At 40.1% G+C, this 24,878-nt stretch overlaps 1 protein-coding gene across 2 annotated transcripts in view; it reads right to left on the bottom strand.

The window, feature by feature from the left end:
* Nucleotides 1-24,878, bottom strand: part of ARMC2 (armadillo repeat containing 2) — a 100,756-nt gene that overhangs the window by 38,682 nt on the left and 37,196 nt on the right. For both annotated transcript variants that reach the window (XM_037520186.2, XM_037520187.1), the window contains 4 exons: nucleotides 23,161-23,336; nucleotides 17,677-17,779; nucleotides 15,798-16,021; nucleotides 2,018-2,163 (listed from right to left, as the gene is read on the bottom strand). In XM_037520186.2, the coding sequence (XP_037376083.1) occupies nucleotides 2,018-2,163; nucleotides 15,798-16,021; nucleotides 17,677-17,779; nucleotides 23,161-23,336 (649 nt within the window). The remainder of the gene's footprint in view (nucleotides 1-2,017; nucleotides 2,164-15,797; nucleotides 16,022-17,676; nucleotides 17,780-23,160; nucleotides 23,337-24,878) is intronic.

Here is a 24,878-nt window from a genome sequence, read left to right as displayed (position 1 = left end):
GGTATGATTTTATACTGTCCTTGTGTTTACTGTCCAGAAAACACAAATAAATTTAGACAAAATCTGGTTGTATACCATCCAGGGGATATCCTGGGGCCCCATCAGAAGCAAATGTTTAACTCCTTAAACATACTGTAGGTTAGTAGTGATATACTAGTATCAGGCAAAATGGATTTTAAGGCAAAGTATTCAAAAGAGCTTCAAAACTTCTAAAGCAAAATCCACAAGGTAACATTAGCAAACCTGTATTAAATTATTCATATTAATGAGAGATATCTATGAATCTCTCATTGATAAATAAAATGTTATTAATATTTTAAAAACTTGACCATGTACTAAGCCCTTAATAAGTCTCAGTAAATTTTCAGAGAACTGGTATCTCACAGATCATATTCTATGGTCAAAGTACAATTAGATTAGAAATGCAAAACAACATTTAAAAAACATTTTTAGAAAACTCAAAACACCGTATATACATCACAAAAATATGAAAATAAAAAACCACTTAGATTTGAATAACAAAAATATAACCAATTGAAATATGTGGGCTATAGTTAAGCAGTATTTAGAGGAAAATATGTAGCCTTAAGAAATCTGAAGAGGTAGGAATTGAGTTTCTAACTAAAACAGAAGAAAGTATAATATATCTAAACACGGTAGAAGAAAGGGACTAATAAGGACCAAAGAGAAGGAATAAAATAGAAAACAAACATGAAGAAGTAAATCTGAACAAAAGACGAGTAAAATCTTTCTGGGAGAAAATTACAAAATTTTAATTGAAAGACATAAAAGACACCATAAATGTTTATGAATGAATGAATGACTCCAGTCACAAAGATGCCAATTGCCCCTATCCCACTCCAATTAATCTATACATTCATTATAGTTCCAATAAAACCCCAAAGTTCCTATACTAATCTCTGATGATTCTCCAATTCAAATGGAAAAAAAGAATTTGAATCTTAGAGTAGATAAGAAATGAGGGATTCATTTTATCTTATAGCAAGACTTAAAAGAAAAACAGTGTGGTACTGGTGTGAGAATGGCCAACAGAACACCTAGAAAGAGACTTATAAGTATGTTGAGCCTTGTGTGTGACTGACTTGGCCCATTAAAATCAGTGTAAAAACTTATGGTTCGTGTTTAGTACAAGATGCTGCGACAATTGACAGTCCATGTGGAAAATTGGATCCCCACATGCCATCATAGACAAAAAAGAAACTCATTGATTTTCAGTGCTTCACAATGGAAGTGTTAAGGGCCCAGACCATAGCTCAGGAAATCTTGGTGCTAAGAGATCAAATCTAGACTCACACCCTCGTACTGGGGTCAATGACTAGTTCATTCCTCAGGAAAATTTGTATTTCTTTAAACAACTATAATATCACAGTTCAAGAAAGACCCCGGTCTCTTGAGAAGGATCATTATGTAAAAACACTGGTAATGTAGCAGCAGGGGGAAAAACAGAAATGCAAAATTTAAAGACAGTTCTGAAAATTTAACAGCATCTTGCTCTGAGGCAACCTGCATTCAGATGATCATCACTTCTGGAGTAAAGTAAGTGTGAACTTGACTAAGGAATACACCAGCCAACTTCAGCCAAATAGCTGAAATTAAACACCTTCTGCAACAACTTAAGCCATACCAGACGTTCTCAGCAATGGCCCCTTAGTCAAAACTCTTAATTCTTGTTTCCAAGTGTATCACAAAGTTTGCTTTGTGATTTAGTTCTCTACCTCTAGTAAGCTGAGAGGAAGTTTTGTTTGCTTATTTGTTTTGTAAAAACTCACCAAAGAACTAAAATAACTTACCATCGAAGAGGTTAGAATCATAGCAGAAACACAGGAAATGGGATCATTAGTTTAAATCATTTATTTTAAATGTGGGCCACCAAATTCCCCTTTTTTTCTAGAAGTAAAATCACAAAACCAGGATCCCTTGCCACCCACACATACACACGTTAAAGACAACCGGGCACTTAGTCATTATTTCCTAATTGTCTTCCTGCTCTGCCTACCTGAATATCCTGGCGATGTTGGTGCAGACGTCCTTGTCCCCCATGTGCTGTTCCATCACTGTGCAGAGGAGGGAAAGGGCACCGATGTTCAGGAACTTACTTCTCGTTAGTGGCAAATCAACCAAGTTTCTCAATGTAGCAGTCAGCTAGGATAGAAACATGTTTGTAAGATTTTTTCTTTTCTTTTTTTTTTAAGATTTATTTTATTTATGCATACAAGAACTGGGGTGCAGGCCAGAGGTGTGGGGGATGAGAGGATCCACCAGAGACAGAGCGGGGAACAGAACAGGCAAACTGACTGAAATACACTCCTGAGGGGAGCAGCGGAAGAGACGGGAGAGGTCTGCTGTGCCATGTGGGTCAGCTTCCTGGTGGGGGATCGAACTCATGCCACAGTGCCTGGCGATAGCTTGATAGCACTGAGACTTTAACCCCTGGGCCACCAGGGAGGCCCAGGTTTTTTCTTTTAAACCAGAACATAAAGCAACACTAACCAGTGTGGCACCATTTGTCTTGTAAGTTTCATTATATCAGTAGCTCATCTAATCCCTGTTAGGCCTCATCTCCCACCAGAGAACCTGGTTCTGCACACGGCAGCATGAGATGAAAACAAGGAAAGTCTGCTTAGGTCCACAGGTAAAGAATGGACTAGTCTTGTTAATAAACAGCTATTATACCAAAGACCTAGCATTCCATAAGTCATCATGTGGCTTTGTTAACATCATAAGACCTTAAATTAACCCTATGACATGCCACATCAATTCCACAGATTCTTAAAGGTAGCTCAATTAATGTGCAGGTCAAATAATAATTAAGACTTCTAGTCTCATTCTCGTCCAGGAGGCAAGTACTGACTTCTCACATGTGTCTGATTTTGTAAAAAAAAATAAAAAACAAGTATGTTCAGGAAAGTTCTCTAGTTTGGCCTTTGTCCAAAAGTGGAGACGAGAACTGTTTGTAAATGCATTAAAACGGATGTTGCTGTGATCTAATCATTTCACCTTTCCTTGTGGGAGAGAACAAGCGAGCTACTGGCTAAGAGCATCAGCTGGGGAGGTGGGCAGCCAGGTCGAACTCCAGGCCCACCACTCCCTCACTCAGGTTAGCTGTTTAGCCGTGAGCTCACGTCTCTTGTGAGTAGAGCGGAGGCAGTGATCACCGCCCTGGAGTTGTGAGGTGCAGCGTGATGAGATGCAATGTGAATGGCACGATGTGAGCGGCGCAGTCAGTACAGTTTCCTAGCAGCAGCTCCAATATCATGGGTCCCCTTGGACTTCATGCCCAAAATGCAGATGAGAGAACATGGCCTTAGAGTCAGCTGGTGACACAGGCATTCATCCACTCCTCAACCTCCCCCCGTCCTCATCTGTAAAAAGAGGGTTATAATCCCTGCTCACCCCTCACGATGGCTGTGTATATCCAATAGAAAACATGTGATGATGTTTTTTGTACATAAAGTGTTGTGTAAATACGGGGCATCATGATATAGCCATAGCAGACTTTAAAAACAATTGCTAAGATGAGAAGTATCTTGGATCAGTCTTCCTATGTAATGACAGCAATCAAAAAAATGTCAAGGGCCTCCCCAGTGGCACAGTGGTTGAGCGCTGGGTTGCGAAGCTGCCCGCAGCCTCTGCAGTGCCGGTTCAATCCCCGGCTGCTCCCCGGCCACCGGAGGAGGGTCCCACATGGCGCGCAGACCTCTCCTGCCGCCCGCTGCTCCCCTCAGCAGTGTACTTCGGTCCTTCTGCCTGCTCTGCTCCCCGCTCTGGCTCTGGTGTGTTCTCTCACCCTCCTGCGCCTCTGACCTGTACCCCAGTTCTTGTATAAAAATAAATAAATCCTTAAAAAAAAAAAAAAAGAACTAATGGGCCTCCCCTGTGACACAGCGGTTGAGCGCTGGGTTGCAAGGCTGCCTACAGCCTCTGCACCGCCGGTTCGATCCCCGGCTGCTCCCTGGCTACTGGAGGAGGGTCCCACATGGCGCGCAGACCTCTCCCGCTGCCCGCTGCTCCCCTCAGCAGTGTACTTCGGTCCCTCTGCCTGCTCTGTTCCCCACTCTGGCTCTGGTGAATTCTCTCACCCTCCTGCGCTTCTGACTGTACCCTGTGCTTGTATAAATAAAATAAATAAATAAATAATCTAAAAAAAAAAAGATGTCAAAATATAACTACCTTAAAAACAGAGAAAATAAGCATGCTTCAAATAAACATGTGCAAGTCTTTTGTAGTCAATTACCCAGCAATTCAGTGAATGCTCCCCTAAAAGCATCAGTATCTGAAACACTGGAGGGGAAGCAGACGGTGGGGCATCCCGCTTAGCTTGGACCTACACCATTGTTTCCTATGCTGACGAGTGGGTGAGTGGGTCGTCTGTGAAGCAAATAAACCATCCTAGACATTCCAGGCTATCACTACCATCAAGTGGAAAATTCTCACCATCTGACCTGGCTCTACCTGTTCTCCTTCTTTAGAGACAGCCCAGGCGCTGGAGCTGCAGCTTGATGTCAATCCAAGCAATGACTCACAAGTTATCCCATTCAGACACCAAAGAGCACAGATGACCCGCCACATGAATCCTGACTTGCACCCAGGCAACTAGAGACCATGAGAAGCTGGGGAACACCCATTCCAGCCATTGTGCCCAGAGACAGTTCCTTTCCCCTTGTCCCCCAAGTGCCCAAGATTGGGCCCATAGATCTGTAGTCTTGCTCCGACATCTAACCTCTGGCAAGGGATGTTGTCAGCTGAAGCTTGTTTTCCTGGGAGTTTCAATTTTCTTGTTTCGACCTCGGTTGTTTTCACTCTCAACTTTTATTCTCATCTCATTAGAAAAAGTTAAAATAGTACATGTATGTTGTACCCCCAACGTACAACTTTTATAAATGGCCCAAATCAAGAGTGGAGGCACACATTCACATGTGATATGCCATCTAATGCAACCCCTACCCGCTTACTGCACACTCCACATTGTGTGACATGCACACAGCTGCGTGAGATATGATACCTTGAACATTCTCAAATATGTCAGTTGTGATGCTGGCAGAATAACATACGTGAAACAGAGGCCACACACTTGAAAAGTGCACAGTGATACTTCAGTATGTGACACTACCAACAGCTTAGTTGCTCAAGCCCCAAATCTCATTCTAAAAGCTTGTCTTTCCACTTCCTGTCACCACAAGCCTACTGGCTTTTTGTAGGATAAGATTCAATTTCCGGATCAAGCTCTACAAGGGTCTGTGTTATCTGATTCTTACCAACCCCTCATATCTTGTCTCATTCAGTTAACTAATGTTAGCTTATTTAATATTACGTTTTATTGTCTGTCTACTCCTCTATACTAGAAACTTTAGCAAGGACATATAGCTTGTTTGTCTTTTTATCATCGTGCAACTCCTGTGCCTGGCACAGAGTGGGTCTCAATAAATATTTGTACATGGCATGAGTAAATGGATGGCTGTCTACAAAGGAAAGACTGGGTATACAGAGAAAGGCTAAGGTATTGGAAATCCATGGATTAATCAGACAATATCTCTGAGGAGATGGATTTAAAGATGATTTTAAAAGAGAGGAATAAAAAAAATTGGATGATAGAAAAACAGACTTTGTGAAAACGGACCTGTGTAGTTCCTTTTCGATCTTGTTTGGGACAGCAATTCCTTCCTAGGCTCCTAACTCCCCTCCCCTTCCCTTCACACTTCACACCTGATTGATCACCTCTTCTCACACCGAGGTTGATGTTTCAGTTCAGTTTCTCTCTTTCCCAAACTCTGGAGCCCCCGGACTGCGCTCCATCCAGGCCTCTCCATGTCCCCTCATCTGCCCACACTGGCTTCATGTGACAAAGGCTCCAAAACTCATCCTTCCCTGTTCAGAGACGTCCTCTGGCTTCTGGTTGCCTCAAGATTCTGCACCCCTCCAAACTCTTCTCTGTCTGCCTTCCTTCCTCACCCTACTTTCAAATTCTGCACCACACACACCATCCTGTCCTTGCACAAGTCCAAGCTTTTGAATAGACCCACGCCTCTGCCCAGAATGCCCGTGTCCATCACACCCCTCTGCCCTTTCTCCTCCTCACTTCTCTGTGAAGACTTTTCAGCAGTAGATCAGGCCTCTCCCAGGTGAACAAACCATCCTGTTCTTTCCTGTATAGCCCCCATCACAGAATCATAAATACTTGTTTCACACACCTTCTTTCTTATTATAAGCTCTTCCAGTACTGGCAGGACAATAAATATGCCAATTAAAAACCTGGCTGAATGAGACACAGAAGGAGAAGAGGAATAAGAAGGAACGAGAAAGAGAGGAGGAGGGAAATAGATGAAGGGACAAGGGAGACAGATGAGACTTCTCCCCATTAAGAAGGCTCTGGAAAGAAAGTACAGGGGATTAGCTGAGGGCCTGGTGACCCCTCCTTCACCCCCAATTTAACCCCCTGAGGGAGGAGATCAGGAGGAGGTGGGGGTGAGGCTAAACGCTGAGCACAAACTGACCTTTTCTGGGAAAAATGTAAAAAGATAGGGGGGAGACTCTAAATACTGTGGTAACAGTAAAGGCAAATTCCAAGCCTAATTACTTAACTCTCAACCTTAATGCTCAGTGGCATCTAAGTAAAAACTGAAAATCACAAAATTAATAAAAAAGAAAAAACCCTTAGTTAAACAGAGAGATAGTTGCAGAAATCACTTAATGAGCCCTGGGGCTCTGCCGCAGAGTCTGTTTTCAGTCCCCAGGAAAGCCCACCCATGGGGCCGGCCCCCAAGCAGAGCCACCAGGGCCAAGCTTTATGCTCAGGGAATGTATTCCTTTCTTTCTTAACATTCTAATTTATAGTGTTCCTAACTCTATTTATTTATGTACTTGTCTATTTTATTGTATACAATCTTTCAAATCATCTCAAATCCTTCACGGAAAAAAAATTTAAAAAAGGAAGTACAAGTTAGATGCACACATTGACGCTTTGTTCAGCTTCCAGAGGACTTACTGGAACAATTCCCAGCCTCTTAAGTGTCATTTCACCAAGAAACAGCAAATTGAAAAACATGAGTTTCAATTCTTATTTTCCCATCTCCTAATGTACAACCCCATGGGACAGAGGGTAACCAGCGGGAAGAAGGAAAATGCGGAAGAACATGGAACTGATCATCCATAAAGAGAATAAAAAACAATTTTTTTAGATTTATTTATTTATTTACACAAGCCCTGGATACAGTCAGAAGTGCGGGAGGGTGAAAGAATTCACCAGAGCCAGAACGGGGAGCAGAACAGGCAGACTGACGAAGAAGTACACTGCTGTGGGGAGCCCTGGGCGACAGGTCTGCACGCCATGTGTGACCCTCGCGGGTGGCCGGGGATAGAACCGGAGCTGCAGAGACTGCGGGCAGCTTCACAGCCCAGCGCTCAACCGCTGTGCCACCAGGGGAGGCCCAAGAATTAATAAAAATTTAAGTGTCTTTGCTTATCAGCAGTTTTTTGATGATGTCTGGGACAAAAGGGTGCCTACATTTTTCAAGGAAGAAATATTCTGGTATATTTTTGGTTACTGATCTACTGCTGAAAATGCCTGAGTTACATTTTACAATTTTATACTTAGTCTTGAGCCTAAGAAGTACTGAGCCCATCCTAGGTAAAACACCTGGCCCTATCTCACACTGGGCCTCAAAGTTCTCATTGTGTAGTGATCACTGGGAGACCCATTTTAAAGGGAAGAATTATATTAAGAAGTGATTATATAATTTACACAGGCTCAAGCAGAAATTTAGCATAGCAAATTTAGGATTCACAAGGTTTTGAATCTGAATTTAAATTAATGATAGATACTTCATTGTCAATTTCTAATTATGTTTTCAACTATTAATTGAGAAACCTTAGCAAACAGAAGAAACTTTTGTCTTAAAATCTCTCCTGATTTTCGGGGTTAAACACAGCACTGTGAAGCTATCTGCAGCCTCTGAAGCATGAGTTCAATCCCTGGCCAGGGAGCTACCCACATGGTGCAACAGACTTCTCTTGTCTCGCCGGCTGCTCCCCTCAGCAGTGTATTTCAGTAGATCTGCCTGTTCTGCTCCCCACTCTGTCTTCCTGATTTTGACCACTGGACTTAAGGGTTGACAACACAGGCCCCACAGCTGTGATCCCATTCTCAGCATTCCCTCCTGCAGGTACAAGGTGGGGAGGGCTGGCTGCTCCACCTGCACCTCCAGACAAAGTATCCATTCCCTGAATGGATGACTTTCTCTCTCCCTCTGAACTCTTTCTCCATCAGAGTTCTCAGTGCCCAGGGAACCCACCAGATTCCACCCTAGAAGGCATTCAGCAAAGCTGCCCAGATCACAGGACTGTGGGATCTGTCTCCCAAAGAAAGGATTCAGATGGACTTTTTCCAGGACATCTAGAGGAGGCCTTTTCTAACATAGGTCACATTGGTGTGTGGAACTAAGGTCAATCAAGGTCCTGTGGGCCTCAGGAGAAATGTTTGCCATTACTAAAAGAATGCAGATCACCTAGATTTAAGGATAGCTCCAGAATCAACATTTTTTCAGGTTTAAAAAAATCTATCTTCAGGCAGGGCAAAATCCAGAGGCAAGGTCTTGTAGTATGAAGTCACTCCCTTCTCATCACATAAGACCCCCCCTCCTCTCCTACTGATGCCCCAAGTCCCTTAATAAGCCAGGTTGGCCCCTCCTGCTTTGCCCCCTTTTACTTTAGATTTTATAGCCATGTAAATTCTCCATACATATCTTATTAAATTTGGCCTTTTTTCTTGTTAATTTGTCCAATCTCAGAAGAACCCAGAGGGGTGGGGTGTGTTCCCCTGAGCCCTAAGGGGGGGGCCTGTAGCTCACAGTCCACCATCTGACTCCAGTTTAGCAGAATTAGAAGTTAAACAGGCTTTTTGGCTAGCGTGGGAACCGCACCATCAAGCGTGACATTGTTCCTTAGAGAAACGTTTTCCTAATTTCAAAAAGCCGCTTTCAAAGAAACTTTTGGACATAATTCAATTGAAAATGGTACCACTAACAGTTTGAAGTTAATTATGCTTCCTCCACCAAAATTAGTATCAAGGTTCAGTTTTTACTTATTTGTGTACATGGAAGGCTATTAGGCAAAGGATTCGAGCACTGCTTCACGGTTGATAAAGTTAGTTCATGAGCTTGCTCTCATTTACTCCCTAAACCCACCGAGTCTGTGACGCAAAGATATTCTGAGTCCTGCTTTTCAGATGAAGTAACTGAAGCTCAGAATGTTCACCGGCTACCAGGTAGATGGGGTCCTGGATTCCAGTTCACTGTCTGTTGCCTCCCCTACTCCATTTGGCTGATCCTAAAAGCATTTGTTTTACTCCCAGTCATCTGGAATATCCATAGCCCAGATCCCTTGGGCTTTATCTCAACTTAACTGCCAACTGCAAAATGGTTTACTTCCCGCTGATGATGTGAAAAAGCCACAAGAGACCACAAACAGTGTCAAATGATTTAAGACTAAAGCCACACCATTTTCCAACCTCAGCAAAACCATCTCCCTCTATTAATAAGAGCACATTCATTTTTTGGATCTGTGCCCAATTGAGACCACATATATGCCAAAACCAGAACCTATGTGGTAACCCAAGAAGTTTCACATTGTCTTATATATGATGAGTATAAATCTGGCTTAGGCAAAAGAAACCAATGACAAGATGCCACTATATACACGAAACCACTAGAACTAAAAATTCCCAGGCATTTTATTAAAGTTTAGATACATGCATATGAAAGTAATACTAACTCATAATCCTTGAAAATACTTGGACCCTAGCTATGGAGCCAATTTGAGTGTCCTACTTCAGCAGAAAGTGATTCTGTCCCCCTCAAACCCCCAGCACCCTACTTTGAGACTATTTAACATTTTCCACCATTTATTATTGTTTCTCCATTTTCTGCCCTATGTCAGTTATCTTGGTAAAAGGAGTAGTCAGTGTATGGATCAATATAGTTGAACTTTCGAATGGATATGTCATATAGATTGCCCACATAATAAAACAAAGAAAATGAGTCTGAAAAACATAATGCATTAAGAACTACCAAGAAATATGCTGATGTTCACAATTATATGTTAAAGTTAATAGCATCCCTTTATTGATGCAACTAATACATCTACAATGAAGGGTTGAGGCTGAGCAGATATGACAGCAATTGAAAAGCCAGTGGCTCTCCCCTGCACACAGTAGGCACACTTGATATACCTTCCGTGTGAGCACACATCCTTCAGCATAGGCCTCCCAGCCCCTCTCCACTAGCAACTTCCCAATTGTTTTCAGCTCCTGAGGGGCCAACCTGACCTCGGACTGGGTGGGTGAGTCTAATATTGGGTTCAGGATTAGAACTAGCATGTCTGTTTCAGCTATAAACAACAACTTCCAACCTTTTCTCCTGCACCATCTGCCTTATTCTCTCATTCTCAAATTCAAAACCCAAACCATCACATGTTTGAGGTCTCTGACTGTCTCTGCAGTCCCTGGCATTGCAAGGTGAGCACAAGTTGCCTACACATTAATTCCTTCTCAAGAAAGGGAAGTGAAGCAAAGAGGATGGGCCTGAGCTCTGAGTATCTCCTATCTCATGCCAACTGGGTGAGTGAGTGGCTCATTATACACTGGCGTGCTCCTTTATAGGAAGGAAACCTCACAGGTAGAAAATAGCTGTCCCCTTTCCATTAACAAATACATTATGAAAAAAATTAGTAAGCCTAATAACCAATACTAATGATAGGGAATGATTAGGGAGCAAATGATAAGAAAGTTTCACCTAATCTCAAAAACCACATGCTAATAAGCAAAATAAGTCAGACAAGCTACTGCAGTTAACTGTACCCAAAGCAGTCTCTTAGTTTTAATAATATACCCTCGTTATATAAGATGCCACCATGGAGAGAAGCCGGGTGAAGGGTACACAGGACCTCTCGGTACTATTTTTGCAACATCTTGTGAATCTATACTTAGTTCAAAATACAAGTATTAAAAAAAAAAAAGGCCAGACACAAAAAAAAGTACACAGTGTATATTCCATTTATATTAAGTTCTAGAACAGACAAAGCTTTTCTGCAGTGAACAAGATCAGAAAAATGGCTCCCTCTGGGCAGGAGGTGGGGGGGAGGAGTAGGAGGATGAGAATTAACTGGGAAGAGGTGGGAGGAAATTTCTGAGGTATAAGAAATCTGTATCTTCGTAGGGGTGTGGGTTTTGAGGTTGTATATTTTTATCAAAACTTATCAAACATGTAAGATCCGAGCATCTCACATATTGTAAATTATATCATTCAAGTGAGTAAGAAAACAACCACATTTGCCCTGCCACTTCATATTCAAGCAAAATATTCAAAAGGGACATAAATTTTTTTGTTTAATCATTAAATCTCCAATAAAATTATCTGTAAGAATTTTAGAAATATAATCATGGGGATACTTGCCCCCACTTTATGGGTGTATAATTTATTTCCGATAACCACATCATGGTCTCAAGAGGTAGGCTTCCCAAAGGCAGGATTAAGCCAGAGAAAGAGAGTTAACATACTTCTTAAGTATGCATACTCATAATGATTAGTGACCTAAATACAAATCTAATAAACTCTACATTTTAAAACTTAAATGTAACTAAAGCAAGATTTAAAGATTTATCAACCACTTTTGTGTAATCCTTAGTTACTAATACAATTGAAATCGCTGCTTAACTGGATCCCCAAACTTCAGTAAAAGGCTGCACTTAAATCCCCCAAGTTCTCAAAGCAGAGAATAACTGATTCTTGAGAACTTGGGGTTCATTATGAACCCAGTATCCACATGTAATAGCCCCTCTTTCAATTTTAGTTTCTCTTTAGCACTCTTCTCCATAGAAGTTTTAAAAGCCAGAAAAACAAAACGATTCAAGATTTGAAATCCACCTCTACTTCTGTCATCTCAATTTCTTGTCATTCATTTTTTTCTCATCTGAAGAAATTGTTCTTTGGAGCTTCCTGTTTTGGAAGTTCTGATCTTAATTTCTTTGCTAAGTTTCAGGGGAGTGCTCACTATGGACCATGTCCTCTTCTTAATTTTCCCAAGTGCCCTTTATGGTAGGAGCCACCTGCCCTTAGAGGCTGGAGAGGGTCAGAGAGGAGATAGGCCTGCCAGGCCAGCTCAGGGCTGTGGCTCCACATCCTGCGCAATCTTTGCTTGTCCACATGGCGGCACCCAATGCTGCCCCAACGTAGGGTACACCCCAGACAGACCCCCAGGGTTCTGGGAAGAGATTGCAATACAGACACAGGAGTGAACCCTGATAAGTCAAAGGGGAGAATTTATTCTCGGGCTTAGACAGGTCTACACCTGAGGGATGGGGGTGGGGGAAGCAAACATTGTTTAAAGATAAACAATGATGAAAAATATATTAAAAAAAAAAGAAAAAGAAAAAAAGCCAATTTTATCAAAATGTCTTTTAATTAAAAAAATAGATAAATCATGTAAGATTTTAAGGGTGTGTGTGTGGGGGGAGGGCTTGCAACACGACCGTACCTCACATGTCTACTCACACACTCTACAGAAAGCAGGGGGTTCTCTGTGTGCCCTCTGCAGCATTTGGAGAGACTGGACCAATCTGTGAAGTTAAAATTCCTACTTTGTTTCACACACTGTCTTTTCCTCATTTTCTGGTCACTTCTTTTTTCTCTCCCTATTCCACAAATGAGATTTTTAAGTTCTCAGTTTTCCTCTGTCTTCCTTCTGTACAGCAGGTCATTGACTAACAACTTATTACAATACTGATGAGGAATGCAACATTGGAGGACCTGCTTTTGTTTACATCACTGTCATTTCACTTAATGTTTAGGTTTCCAAGAACTATTGCCTCTGTTAAGTGAGGACATGCTACACTCTCTCCATGAGTATTTCACTGTCTTTCTTGCTTTCAATAATCTGTTCCATGAGGAAGACCCTGAATCTGCTTTTTCACCTTTACCTTCTCTATTCCACATTACTTCTCGCTCCTCTTGCCTACCAGACAGCGCCACTTGGCTACTCTGCTGGCATCTTAATGTTGTAGGTTAAGGCTAGTTACATAATTTCCCTGCCTTCTTTTTACCAAATGAGCTCCCATGTATACTCTTTAATTTCTAATAATATTTTCATCGTTTTAACCATCCAGGCTGAAAATGTCCAAGTCATCTCTCTTTGCTTAATTCCCTTTTTCAATCCTCAAACTCTGAAGTCAAAGTGAGAGGAGGGAGTAGGGACTGACAAAGGCTGAGAAACTTCCATTTAGGAAAAGGCAGGATGGGACTCTGGCGAGGCATTGAGCACCGAGGGGGAAACATCAGGAGATGAGGGACCCTCTGGGGTGATGCTCGCAAGCTCAGAGGCCGAGAGGGGCAGCCGCTGTGAAGGGACTGGCAAAGCAGAGCAGGCTGCATGGGGAGCTGCAGAGCAGTTCTAACTTCAAAGATGGTATGTCCAAAGCAGGCAAAGAATACATTTCTCTAAGGCTTGAACTCAAAAATCAAATGGGTCAAGCTGAAAAAAAGAAAGGTTGGAAATACAATGCAATCAAAAAAGTAGGAATGTTAGTTCAAGTTCATCTGGGCTTTAAGAGTTTCGCTACATACTTACAAATGACCTAACTGTGAGCACCTTGAGATTTGTACATGACGTTCTCCAGACACAAGAGGACAAACAAGACCAGGGAATTTGTACTTGGCTGTGATTATGATGTATGCAGAAGACATTTCTCCATTGTCCAGAAAGGGGCAGGATGGAGACAAAAGACCCACTGATGGAAATGAATCCGGACACTTTCCTCAGCTCTTCTATTAGGTCTTCCTGATTTCTGGCCTTTATATGTCAAAGGTGAACTCCAGCACCTGATAATCCATTCTAGATCAACATTGCCAAATCCCTATTTCCATCTGTGTCACCTCTTCAGGTTCTGCAATTTACTCCTGGTGTTTAGAGGTTCTTCTTGCCTTTTAGTTGGCTTGTATTTCTCTTTTTTCACATTTCAGGGAGCTCTCTCTAAATTCTAGTATTCTATAATTTAGGGAACATGAATAGGTGAATTATCTTTATTTTTATAATTTTTTTTTCAGAAAAACTCATCTCTGGTTTTGCCAGACTAGGAGTGGAAATATAGTTGATAGGACCATTAATATAATTGCCAACCAGGCCCCATAGCCCAAATTCCAAATGTAGCTTTTGACTTCCCCAAAACTATAAATAGCTTGTTATAAATCTGAAGCTTTGCTGATCGTTTGGCTGACTAACATATTTTGTATGTTGTATGTATTATATACTGTATTCTTACAATAAAGTGAATTATAGGAAAGAAATTAAGAAAATTGGGCCTCCCTGGTGGTGCAAGGGGTTAAATCTCAGCATTATGAAGCCATGGGCAGCCACTGCAGCATGAGTTCGAGCCCCTGCGGCCAGGGAGCAACCCACATGGTGCAGCAAACCTCTCCTGGCTCGCCTGCTGTTCCCCTCAGTAGTGTATTTCAGTAGATCCTCCTGTTCTGTTCCCCACTCTGTCTCTGGTGAATCCTCTCACACACACATACACCCCTCCCCCCACCCTGCCCTACACCTCTGGCCTATACCCCAGCTCTTATATGCATAAATAAAATAAATCTTTTTTTTTAAAAGAAATTAAGAAAATCATAAGGAAGAGAAAATACATTTTGCAATATTATACTGAATTTATCAATACTATAAGTTTGCATCATCTTTTTATTAAAAAATCCACACATAAGTGGATCCATGCAGTTCAAACTGATGTTGTTTGAGGGTCAACTGTAATTATATAACCAAAATTCTTATTTTCATTAAAGGAACAATTTGAAAAAATTAGTAACATTGGCAGCATGAAAATACTGTTTCTCAAATCTTCCTAGTCAAAAAATGGCACATCTAGAATTTTGAATCTTTCATGAATAAGAGGTTTTCTGGTTTTTTTCCAAAATGGACACAGATGACAAAGTACAAAATTAATAATCACGATGAACTCTCTAAGCATCTTTAAAGCAGAGTTTAAATCTAATTTTTAACACACTTTCCCAAAGGCTTCAAGCACTCTGAATACTCGATCAATCCTCATTAATTGACAAGCACATTTCAAATCTCATGAATTATTATATCTAAGATGCTATTATCTAATATATAAATGCCATTAAAGAATAAAATCTCATCTAAAGAAGAACATGAGGGCTGAAGCAGCTCCAGTGAAAATAATTTAGCTATGAAATCTAATCTGCCACAAAAGAAGTGATAAGGCTCACACATATAATATGCCTCCCCATCCTGCCCTGGTCTTACTGAATGTGCCCAGTTTTGCTGCCTTTATTGTTGTAGTTTTGGGCCTGCACATCCTCTCTATACTCCCTCGATGACTGTCCACACCACTAGCTTCTGTGTTTTATTATAGATTCAGGGTTCATGGCTTCAGTTACTATCCTCATGAACAAACTCCAGGTTAGGTCTGTCTTCAAAACCTAGCCTGCCTTCTCTGCGGGGTAGTGGAGATGGACGTCTGCAGGCTGGGTGGAGAGCTGCCCTGCGAAGAGCCAGGAAACAATCTTTCCAGGGGAAACTGGCATGAAGCACACTCAGGGTAGAGTGGGGGCAGTGGCTGCCTCCCTCCATCCCTGGGGCCAGGCCCCACACCTGGTTGTAAGTAACAGTCTACCTGGTATTTACTACCCTCACCTGGCTGGTTACCTAGTGCCAGGGAACATGAAATGCAACTTTACACATCTAACACTTTCAAGCAAAATACTTACTTGAACTAATAAGTGTCCTGTATTTGGCAAATATGTACCACATTTCTTGGTGCTCTCAGTTATTTGCTTAATCAAATCCATTAATATTTCCACAGCACCTTTGCTGATCATTTCATTAAGAAATGTTGGATTTCCAGAGAGGAATTTGATGGCTCCCATACAGTATAAAAATGCTTCAGTGTTAGTTTGCAGGTCTTCATTTCTCAGAACCTCCAATAATGATTCTGTCAAAAAATGAATTATTACAAATGTGTAAGAGTGGGGGAGAAAAACATTAAAGCATTTTTATGTGAACATTCAATACAATTTGTAAAATACGTTGGTGAGAACCAACATTCAAATGCTTGGTATAAACAGAACACATGGTATAAACAGAAAAACTTTTATTATTTTATTTTACTTTCTGAAAAGCTTACTTTTAGCTAAGACATTATCTTTATGAAAGTAATGACAGCAAAAGGATGGGATTATTAACATGTATCTGAGAAAGTGTTCTTTAATTATATGTCATTCCTTCCCTTATTAATATACCAACCTTTATTTTTAGTTAAAAAATTTTTTAGTTATTATAGGATAAGTAATAATCTTAAGGCAATATGTTTAAACAAACCTTTAAGAATATATTTGCTGCTGTAAGAATGGGAAATTTTGAACTGTGAACAATATTTCTATCACCACAGAAATAAGGGCATTTATTCTATCATCACAGGGTAATTCAAATATAATACCCACCCTTTCCCAAGATTTAAAAACATCCATCCAAATAATACATGACTACTAGGTTTAAGGAGTAATCTAGGACATTCTGATAAGGTTAATTAAGTTTATCTCACATTAACTTTATTAGTGTCAATATGATAATTTATCAGAATTTTCATCTTTAGTCCACAATTCTGTTAGCTAATTGCTAATTAATATATTTCCTTCAGTACTGACTGTCCCCTCCAGTACTTGCTGAGGTAAGAAAAAACAAAACATCTTTATCCTCTGACACAAAAAGAGGACTCAAAGTATTTACCACATTTTGGTCTTCCCTTGGGTCAGCAATATTAATTCACAGAAGATTTCTACTTATGTAACTATTTAAGCATCCGAATTATTTAAAAGTATATCAAGAACGGACCTCCCCGGTGGCGCAGCGGTTGAGCGCTGGGTTGCGAAGCTGCCCGCAGCCTCTGCAGCACCGGTTCAATCCCCGGCTGCTCCCCGGCCACCAGAGGAGGGTCCCACATGGCGTGCAGACCTCTCCTGCTGCCCACTGCTCCCCTCAGCAGTGTACTTTGGTCCTTCTGCCTGCTCTGCTCCCGCTCTGGCTCTGGTGAATTCTCTTGCCCTCCCACACTTCTCGCTGTACCCAGTGCTTGTATAAATAAATAAATAAATCTTTAAAAAAAAAAAAAAGTATATCAAGAACTAGAAAGTAATAAAATTTCTCCACCTATATATTTTAAACACATTTGAGACATTTTGATGTCAAAATTTTTACAATAGTTACAGATGTTTTCTAAGTTTTAGTCATACCTATCATAATGAAAGACCAAAACTTTCAATTATGTCAAATGTGTTTCTTTCTAATACTAAACCCAAGACTAGGAGACAAATTTTTTAATAAGGTACACATGTGGTAACATGGTAACATAATGTTACCACAAATATTTAAAAAACAATAACTGATGATCCTTTCAGGCTCCAAAAGATACATAGAATGGAATGTGGAAAACACAGAGAAGTTTAGAGTAAAAGCCAGAATCACAGAACTTGAACATATAGCTGGAAATTAAACTGTCCAGCTGTCATTCATTATAACTTTAGCTCTTCAGACTTCTCATTTATACTCAAGTGTGACATTTGTTCAATGGTAGCACTGAATGATACTCACCCAGAATGCTGTCATTTTGAATCAGAGAATCATTCTTTTCATTCCTGCTAATTTTAAATATAAGTTTGCAGACATTAAGAAGATTCTTCCTACTCACTTTAAGCTGCAGAAAAAGAAAATACATTTCCACTGCAGAAAGAGACATAATTTAAATATAACAGTTACCCTTTCTCAAGACAACTTAAAAACATCCATTTGAATAACATGCAACTACTAAGTTTGGGGATAATCTTGGCAATTTTATAATGTTAATAATGCCTATGTCACATTTAGTTTTATTTATGTCAATATCGTTTGTCACATGCCATACTTTCTTAACACGTGTCTATTTCAAACGTGAGGCAAAAATATGTTTAAAACAAAGAATAGGCCTAAAAAAATCAACTTCAAAAAGTTTAGGCTCCTGATCTGCCACTTATGGTATTTAATTAACTCATTTAGAATAAATACAATATAAATGGTCTTTAGAGAAAGCACATTTAAAGATAAGTATTTATTTCTTGCTTCATAAAATCTCATACTTTATGTAATATTATTGATTACTTTTAAAAGAGTATGTGAGGGATAAAATGAGAATGATGTTAATAAATTTTAGTAGAGCAATTACTTTTAAAACACAAAGGAAGTTGGATACCAAAATATATCTAAGTAACTTAGAAAATAATATATAGCAGAGGTGAAAGTAAGAAAGAGGGAAAATATCTTTCTCTTCATCATTTATATAAAAGAAAATTTTAAAAGTGATATTCTTTGGGGCCTCCCTGGTGGTGCAAGGGGTTAGGCACCACACTATGAAACAATCTGCAGCCTCTGCAGCACGAGTTCGACCCCTGGCCAGCCAGGAAGAAACCCACATGACGAAGCAGACCTCTCCTGTCTCACCCGCTGCTCCCCTCAGCAGTGTATTTCAGTCAGTCTGCCTGTTCTATTCCCTGCTCTGTCTCTGGTGAGTCCTCTCACCCCCTGCATCTCTGGCCAGTACCCCAGCTCTTGTATGCATAAATAAATAAATCTTTTAAAAAAAAGTAATATTCTTTGATTAGGAATCTTTTTAAAGACTATTTCTGGAATGTTTTGCAATAATTACAAGTGATGCTCAAAGTTTAAAATTACCTTCTAAATCATTCAAAAATATTTAAGTAAATTAAGCATAGGTACAATAAAGTATACTTTTAAAAGCCCACACAATATAGGAGGGCTGACTGAATCAAGAGGTCCAAATTAGCTATATACTTACCTTAAAGTTGTAAAATCTAAAATATCTTAAATGTCCAATATTAAGGATAGTTTAAGAAATTGTGAAACATCATATTAAACAGTCACAAAAAGTATAACTGAGAACACTATATATATATTTTTTTATTTTGTTTATTTATACAGGCACTGGGTATAGTCAGAAGCGCGGGAGGGTGAGAGAATTCACCAAAGCCAGAGTGGGGAACAGAACAGGCAGACTGACGAATTACACTGCTGAGGGGAGCAGCGGGCGGCAGGAGAGGTCTGCGCACCATGTGGGACCCTCCTCCAGTGGCCGGGGAGCAGCAGGGGATCGAACCAGCACTGCAGAGGCTGCGGGCAGCTTCGCAACCCAGCGCTCAACTGCTGCGCCACCAGGGAGGCCCAAGAACACTATATTAAAAAAGAAAAACCCTTGGAGGCCTCCCTTGTGGCACAAGGGGTTAATTCTTAGCACTATGAAGCTGTCAGCAGCCCCACCCACTGCTCCCCTCAGCAGTATATTTCAGTCAGTCTGCCTGTTCTGCTCCCCACTCTGTCTCTGGTGAATCCTCTCACCCTCCAGTAACTCTGGCCTACACCCCAGCTCTACTATGCATAAATAAATAAAATAAATCTTTAAAAAAAAAAAGAAAGACCCTTAAAGTCTACCATTAGATTGGACTATTACATGCCCTCATTGCAAGAGTATACAATACAAGGAAATATAGGAATGAGAACCTCTGAACAAATACAACTGTTTGAAAAGGATGGCATATGACTCATTAAAAATATTTTAATATTGCTTATGAATGCGTTTTAGTTAATTTCAATAAAAGATAATGGAATTTGTCAGACATATGTGTTTGATCCACAAATATTTACTGGACTCTCCTTGTGTACCAGGCACTGTGCCCTTCACTATAGGAGATCCCAAGATGAAGGCTATCTACCCTCTGCTGGGGGTTGGGGGAGGGGGAGGGAATGGAGGGTTTTCCATGGAACATCCTCTACTGCCCTCACCCCTACTCCTGGTGCCTTCACATGTTTTCCCAGAGCAACCCTGCAAATTAGGTGTTGTCATCCCCATTTTGCAACTGAGGAGTCTACTGCTCAGACAGGTCACTTAACCTAATCTTCCTGGCATCCCCTGGACCTACATTGGAATTGCAGACTCTCAGGCCCCACCCAGCCACACTGAACCGCAATCTGCATTTTAACAAGCTCCCAGGGTATGGGTGTAACAGGCAAATCTGTGGAAGCCTCAGAAAGTGTCACACATGGCAGAATGAGATTGCTTTTGTTCTCAAGAGAAAAAAGGGAAATGAGAACTGAAAAATCTGGGAAAAAAAGCTGACTAAAGAAAATAGAAAATAAATTATGTATCAGCAGGAATATATTTTGTCCTTAATAGTGAGAAATATATTTTAATCAGTTGACTATTTTCCACTATATTGTGCACTTTTGAGATCAAAACCATGACTTATTGCTCTATGTGATATATATATATATATATCTCAAGAGTTACATAATGAAACTTACTAAATGAATGAATACAATTAACCTCACTCCCCACCAACTCTTATATTTTTAGTAAAAATTGGCAAAGGAAAAAAAAACCTGCTATCAGAGAGTTTATAAAAACACACAATTTTCAGATGTGCTATAAAGTCAATTTACATTCGAAAGTAAATTCCTACAATTTTTTTGTTAACTGTAAAGTTATGACTTGCAAACATGAAGAGATAATAAAATATCAAATCATATGCAAGGAATATAGACTCCTTTCTATGAAACGGTACTGTCATCCATCACTTTTGATCCTTTCACTGCTTTATTTTTCCTTCAGGATTTGCATCTTGCCCCAGTGGCACCTGGTGTGTTTAACTTCTGCCTTCCAGCTGCAGTATCAGTCATGGAAGGCAGGGGCTATTTTATGCACTTGTATTCCCAGTGTTAAGAATTCCTGGTACAAAGTAGGTTGTTTGTACTGGGGTAGTTACTTCTTATGTTAAAAATAGTAGTCTTTTCTGTTTAAAGCAAATTTGGAACATTAAAGACAAGTTTAAAAACACTTCTCTCACTAATGTATAATCACTGTTAACTTATTGCTATTTCTGTTTTGTTTTCATCCCCTAGATGATTTTTTTAGGGTGCTAGACTTTTTTTCTCCTTCTGAATATAGTTGCATGCATACTGTATATATGTTCGTAATAAAAAAAACTTAATATAGTTATAAGCCAATGTTACCTCAATAAAGAAAAAAAGCTCTATCACAGACAGAGTTTTGTAACATTTCTATACAGAGAATAAAATTAAAATAGCTGTCTAGCAAACCCCCACTTAACCAAAGAATGCAAGAAATCAAAACAGCTAACATGCTTGCTGAATTTTTTTAACTATTAATTTACAATGTCTGAATTACAATGTTAAGCTGGTAGATAAGGTAGATACGGACAGAAAGAGAAGTTATTAAAATTTTCTTGGTCTCACACATACTTAGGTTTTGGCTTAATATTTTTTTTTTCTTCAACATCTTTTATAATGCAATCTTTTAAAGATTTACATAGTGCCCCATCACCAAGGCCAAAGATAAACAATGTCTTTTCTGGAACCTTAGAGGAGAAGGGAAGTTGGACTTGATGGCCTGGAAGGTCCCTATGGACCTAGCAGTTCTGTAGCTAATCAGAAAGGACAGCCCACCCATCTCTGCCCTCCCCAGCGTGGCCTGGCGAGTCTTGTCCCTGCTTTGGCAAGGACACAGCAGCAATGTCACAGAGAGGATTTTATTTAATCATAAGTTTAAGTCAGGGCATGCTCTCTACTTGACAGATCACTTAGCCTTTTCCCTTAAAATAGTTAAATTGTGCCATGTATACAATTAACTTGAACGGCAGGTGCCTATAATAAACAAGATAACACTTTTCCTGTAAAGCATCAATGAATTCATAGATTTTTTTTTCCTTCTTTCTTTTTCTCCTCTTTTCTTTTTTTCCTTTTTGGAGGGGAGTTGTGGGAGGGACAGGGGGGCTTGGTATGGAGCAAATTGTATAGGAACCAGATGAAGAGCCACAGGCAATCCCTGAGTAGCTAGCAGCTGGGGTCCTGCTCGAGCAACTATCAGGCAGAGCCTCTGTCTCACCCCTGGGCTCTCCCGGGCCAATCCGGGCTGGAAAAGGAACTTGGTAAGCATGCCCAGATCGTTTCATCTCTGCTTACAATTTTTCACTTTAAATCCTCTCTGTGGTTTGTGCCTTTTTAAATTTAGTTAAAGCTGATGGATCAATTATCATCAGCTAGAGGTGATTAAAATACTACTCAAACCACTATTTCAAAGAAATCCTGCTTTCCAAGTCACATCATTATTTTTTTAAAAAGGGTGAATGTTTGGACAGCAGTCAACTAAATAAGAATGCAGCCTCTCCCAAAAAATCACTTAGACTATGTAGCCAGAATATTCTGCTTTAGGAAAGACATCAAATAAGAAACAGTGGGCACTCTTACTAAACTGCCAGGATGCCAACACCTTCGCTGTTCCCCTTCAGCTTTTAAATTATTTGAATTATGGGTGTTAACATAATAGCTTTTACTTGCATGAAAACCAGGTAAACAAAGCTTCATTCATTTGTTTTAGCGGTGCTCTCAGAAGGTTTTATACTAATTGTGCCTTATCTTTTGGTTCCAACTGTTTATGGCTGTGACAACAAACTGCTCCCTTCAAACAATGATATCATTTTGTTTAAAGAAGGTTTCTGTGAACTTTTATTTGGTGTGTGGCCTTTTTTTCTAATACCTCCCAGGAACCTTCCTTGACCACCTTCCCAGGACTACATGCAGCTGTTTCTCTGTTTCATGCTGGTTCATAAAGCACCTGGCCATTGTGTCCATGGCCAAAGTTATTGTAAGTTATTTATTAAATCATGAGACAGAATCAAGTGCCTGGCAAAAACCACAGCTCCCTGATACTGACTCCAGGCAAGTTACTTGAGCAACTGTTTTGAATGTGTTTGCCTATTGCCCATATTTTTAAAGACCCTATCAGCAGTCCAGATATGAGACTTCACCAGAATGTTTTCTGTCTACTCAGCTTAGCTCCTTAGCTAGTACTTAGTGAAATACTGGGGTGCTGGCTTAATACCTTAATTTTTTTCAAGATCCTATTGAACACACTGCATTTCTAATCATCTTTGTAATATTTACAAATAAAGCATTAAACAATGGCTTGTATGTGCTACAAAATCTACCAGACCAGAGGAAAGAAAAACTTACTGCTAGGATAATTTTTGCAAGTTTAAGGCTGAGCATGTCTGAACCAACATCAACTAGTTTATAGAGGGTCTTCAGGAGAAGAGTTCTTCTCTTAAATTTATTTCCAAGCATGTTTCCTTCCTCTAAAGCGTGATGGAGCTGTGTGCAAACAGCACAGACCGTTTCAATGTTTTCTTCTGTCAGAGCAAAGAGAGCAAAGCGGCACTTACTAATTATGGTCAAGTGTTCAAGTGTGTCAAACACAGACAGTGTAAGTAAATACCCTGAAGTATCACCTCGGACATCTCCAAATTCCTGAGCTATGTTTTTTCCTTTTCATTATTTCCAGCTACCTGATTTTTTTGTTTTTCATTTTGTTGATCCACTGATCCACCTCTTATCATGAGTTATTTACTAGTCAGTCAGTTAGCTTATCTAGAACATACAATCTTTCAAATGGTTGGAATGGAACTATGCATCTATGTCGGATGGTCTCCTTTGTTCCAGTGCCTCTCCCTCCACCGGCACTCGGCTCACATCAGGGAGGACACTGCTTGTGTTTGCCCCGTCGATCCTCTGGTGGCAGAGTTCTACTGACCTCCGACCTTCTACTTACCCTCATCCCTACAGATTTTGCTCCTTCAAGATTCTGTTTCTGTTCTGGTTCCTCCAGAAAAGATGCCCTGAGCCATGTTCCAAAAACACTACCTTGTGTTGCTATTTTTGCATCTATGGCCTGTTGTATTCTGGGCCCAGGGCCCTCACACAGATGTCATGCTCAGTGAGTAGGAACCATGTCTCATTTCTTTGTATCAGTGGCTCATGCTGCAGTAATACTGTACTGACCACCTGTAATGGAGTTTAATATACATTCGTTTTTCTATGAACAATGCTCAATATTTTCCTGTGAGAAACATGTCTGAAAAAAAGAGGGCTCAACTGGAGGAAAATCTCCAGATGCCAGCACATGCACCATTATTGGGAGATGGTTATTAGAAAAGAGGATGAAAAAGAAGACTTTAGTTAGGAAACAGGAAGACCTAGAACATTTTACTCATATCAACAATCTGAGGGAAGCAGTGTTTTTTTTTTAAAGTGGCCACCATACTAACAGGCTTATGAAAAAGAAAAGTGCCTAGAGTGGAGCGTGAGGAGAAATGTGAGAATTGAAGGGAGAAGGCATTCAGTTGAAAAATATTATCTCTGATAGATTCCATCGCAAAATTTAAAAGTAGGAAACCAATCTTAAATAAATACCATAATGTGCTCTTGAAAGCCCGCATGGAGGAAGTGTGCGCCTGCAGAAGGAAATGAGTCAGGCCATTTTTAGCTCTTTTCAACAATAACATCTAAGAAAAAATTTTTAACCTCAATAGCTAAGTAACCTTCAGTGCTTTACAGTTATGCACTTAAATAAATGAATTGATGGGAAATGACTTAGACTAACTTTAAATAAAGGGAAAAACCTAAGCTCTATTGTAAGAAATACTTTTGTTTTGCTGTTTTATTCTTCTATGACTGGCAGTTTCTTCACAAACCTGAAGTCTGGGTCGGGGCCACTTTCTGGCAGAGGATAGTCTTCGCTGGCATTTTTCTAGTACTCCTCTCTACAAACTCTTTAGTCTGGTTGATTCTAGCCAAGAGTAGCTGCTTAAGCTTAAAAGAAATTAAAGAGGAAGGCTCGAGGGTCAAATGTTAAAGACTACTGATCATACTAACTCTCTATACCAGTTGCTTGT

The sequence above is a fragment of the Talpa occidentalis genome, unplaced genomic scaffold, assembly GCF_014898055.3.
Source record: "Talpa occidentalis isolate TD23 unplaced genomic scaffold, MPIMG_talOcc4v2.1 talOcc4.2, whole genome shotgun sequence".
Taxonomy (NCBI): Eukaryota; Metazoa; Chordata; class Mammalia; order Eulipotyphla; family Talpidae; genus Talpa; species Talpa occidentalis.
The sequence above is the reverse complement of the archived record's forward strand: the minus strand, read 5'-3'. Positions and strand labels throughout refer to the sequence as shown.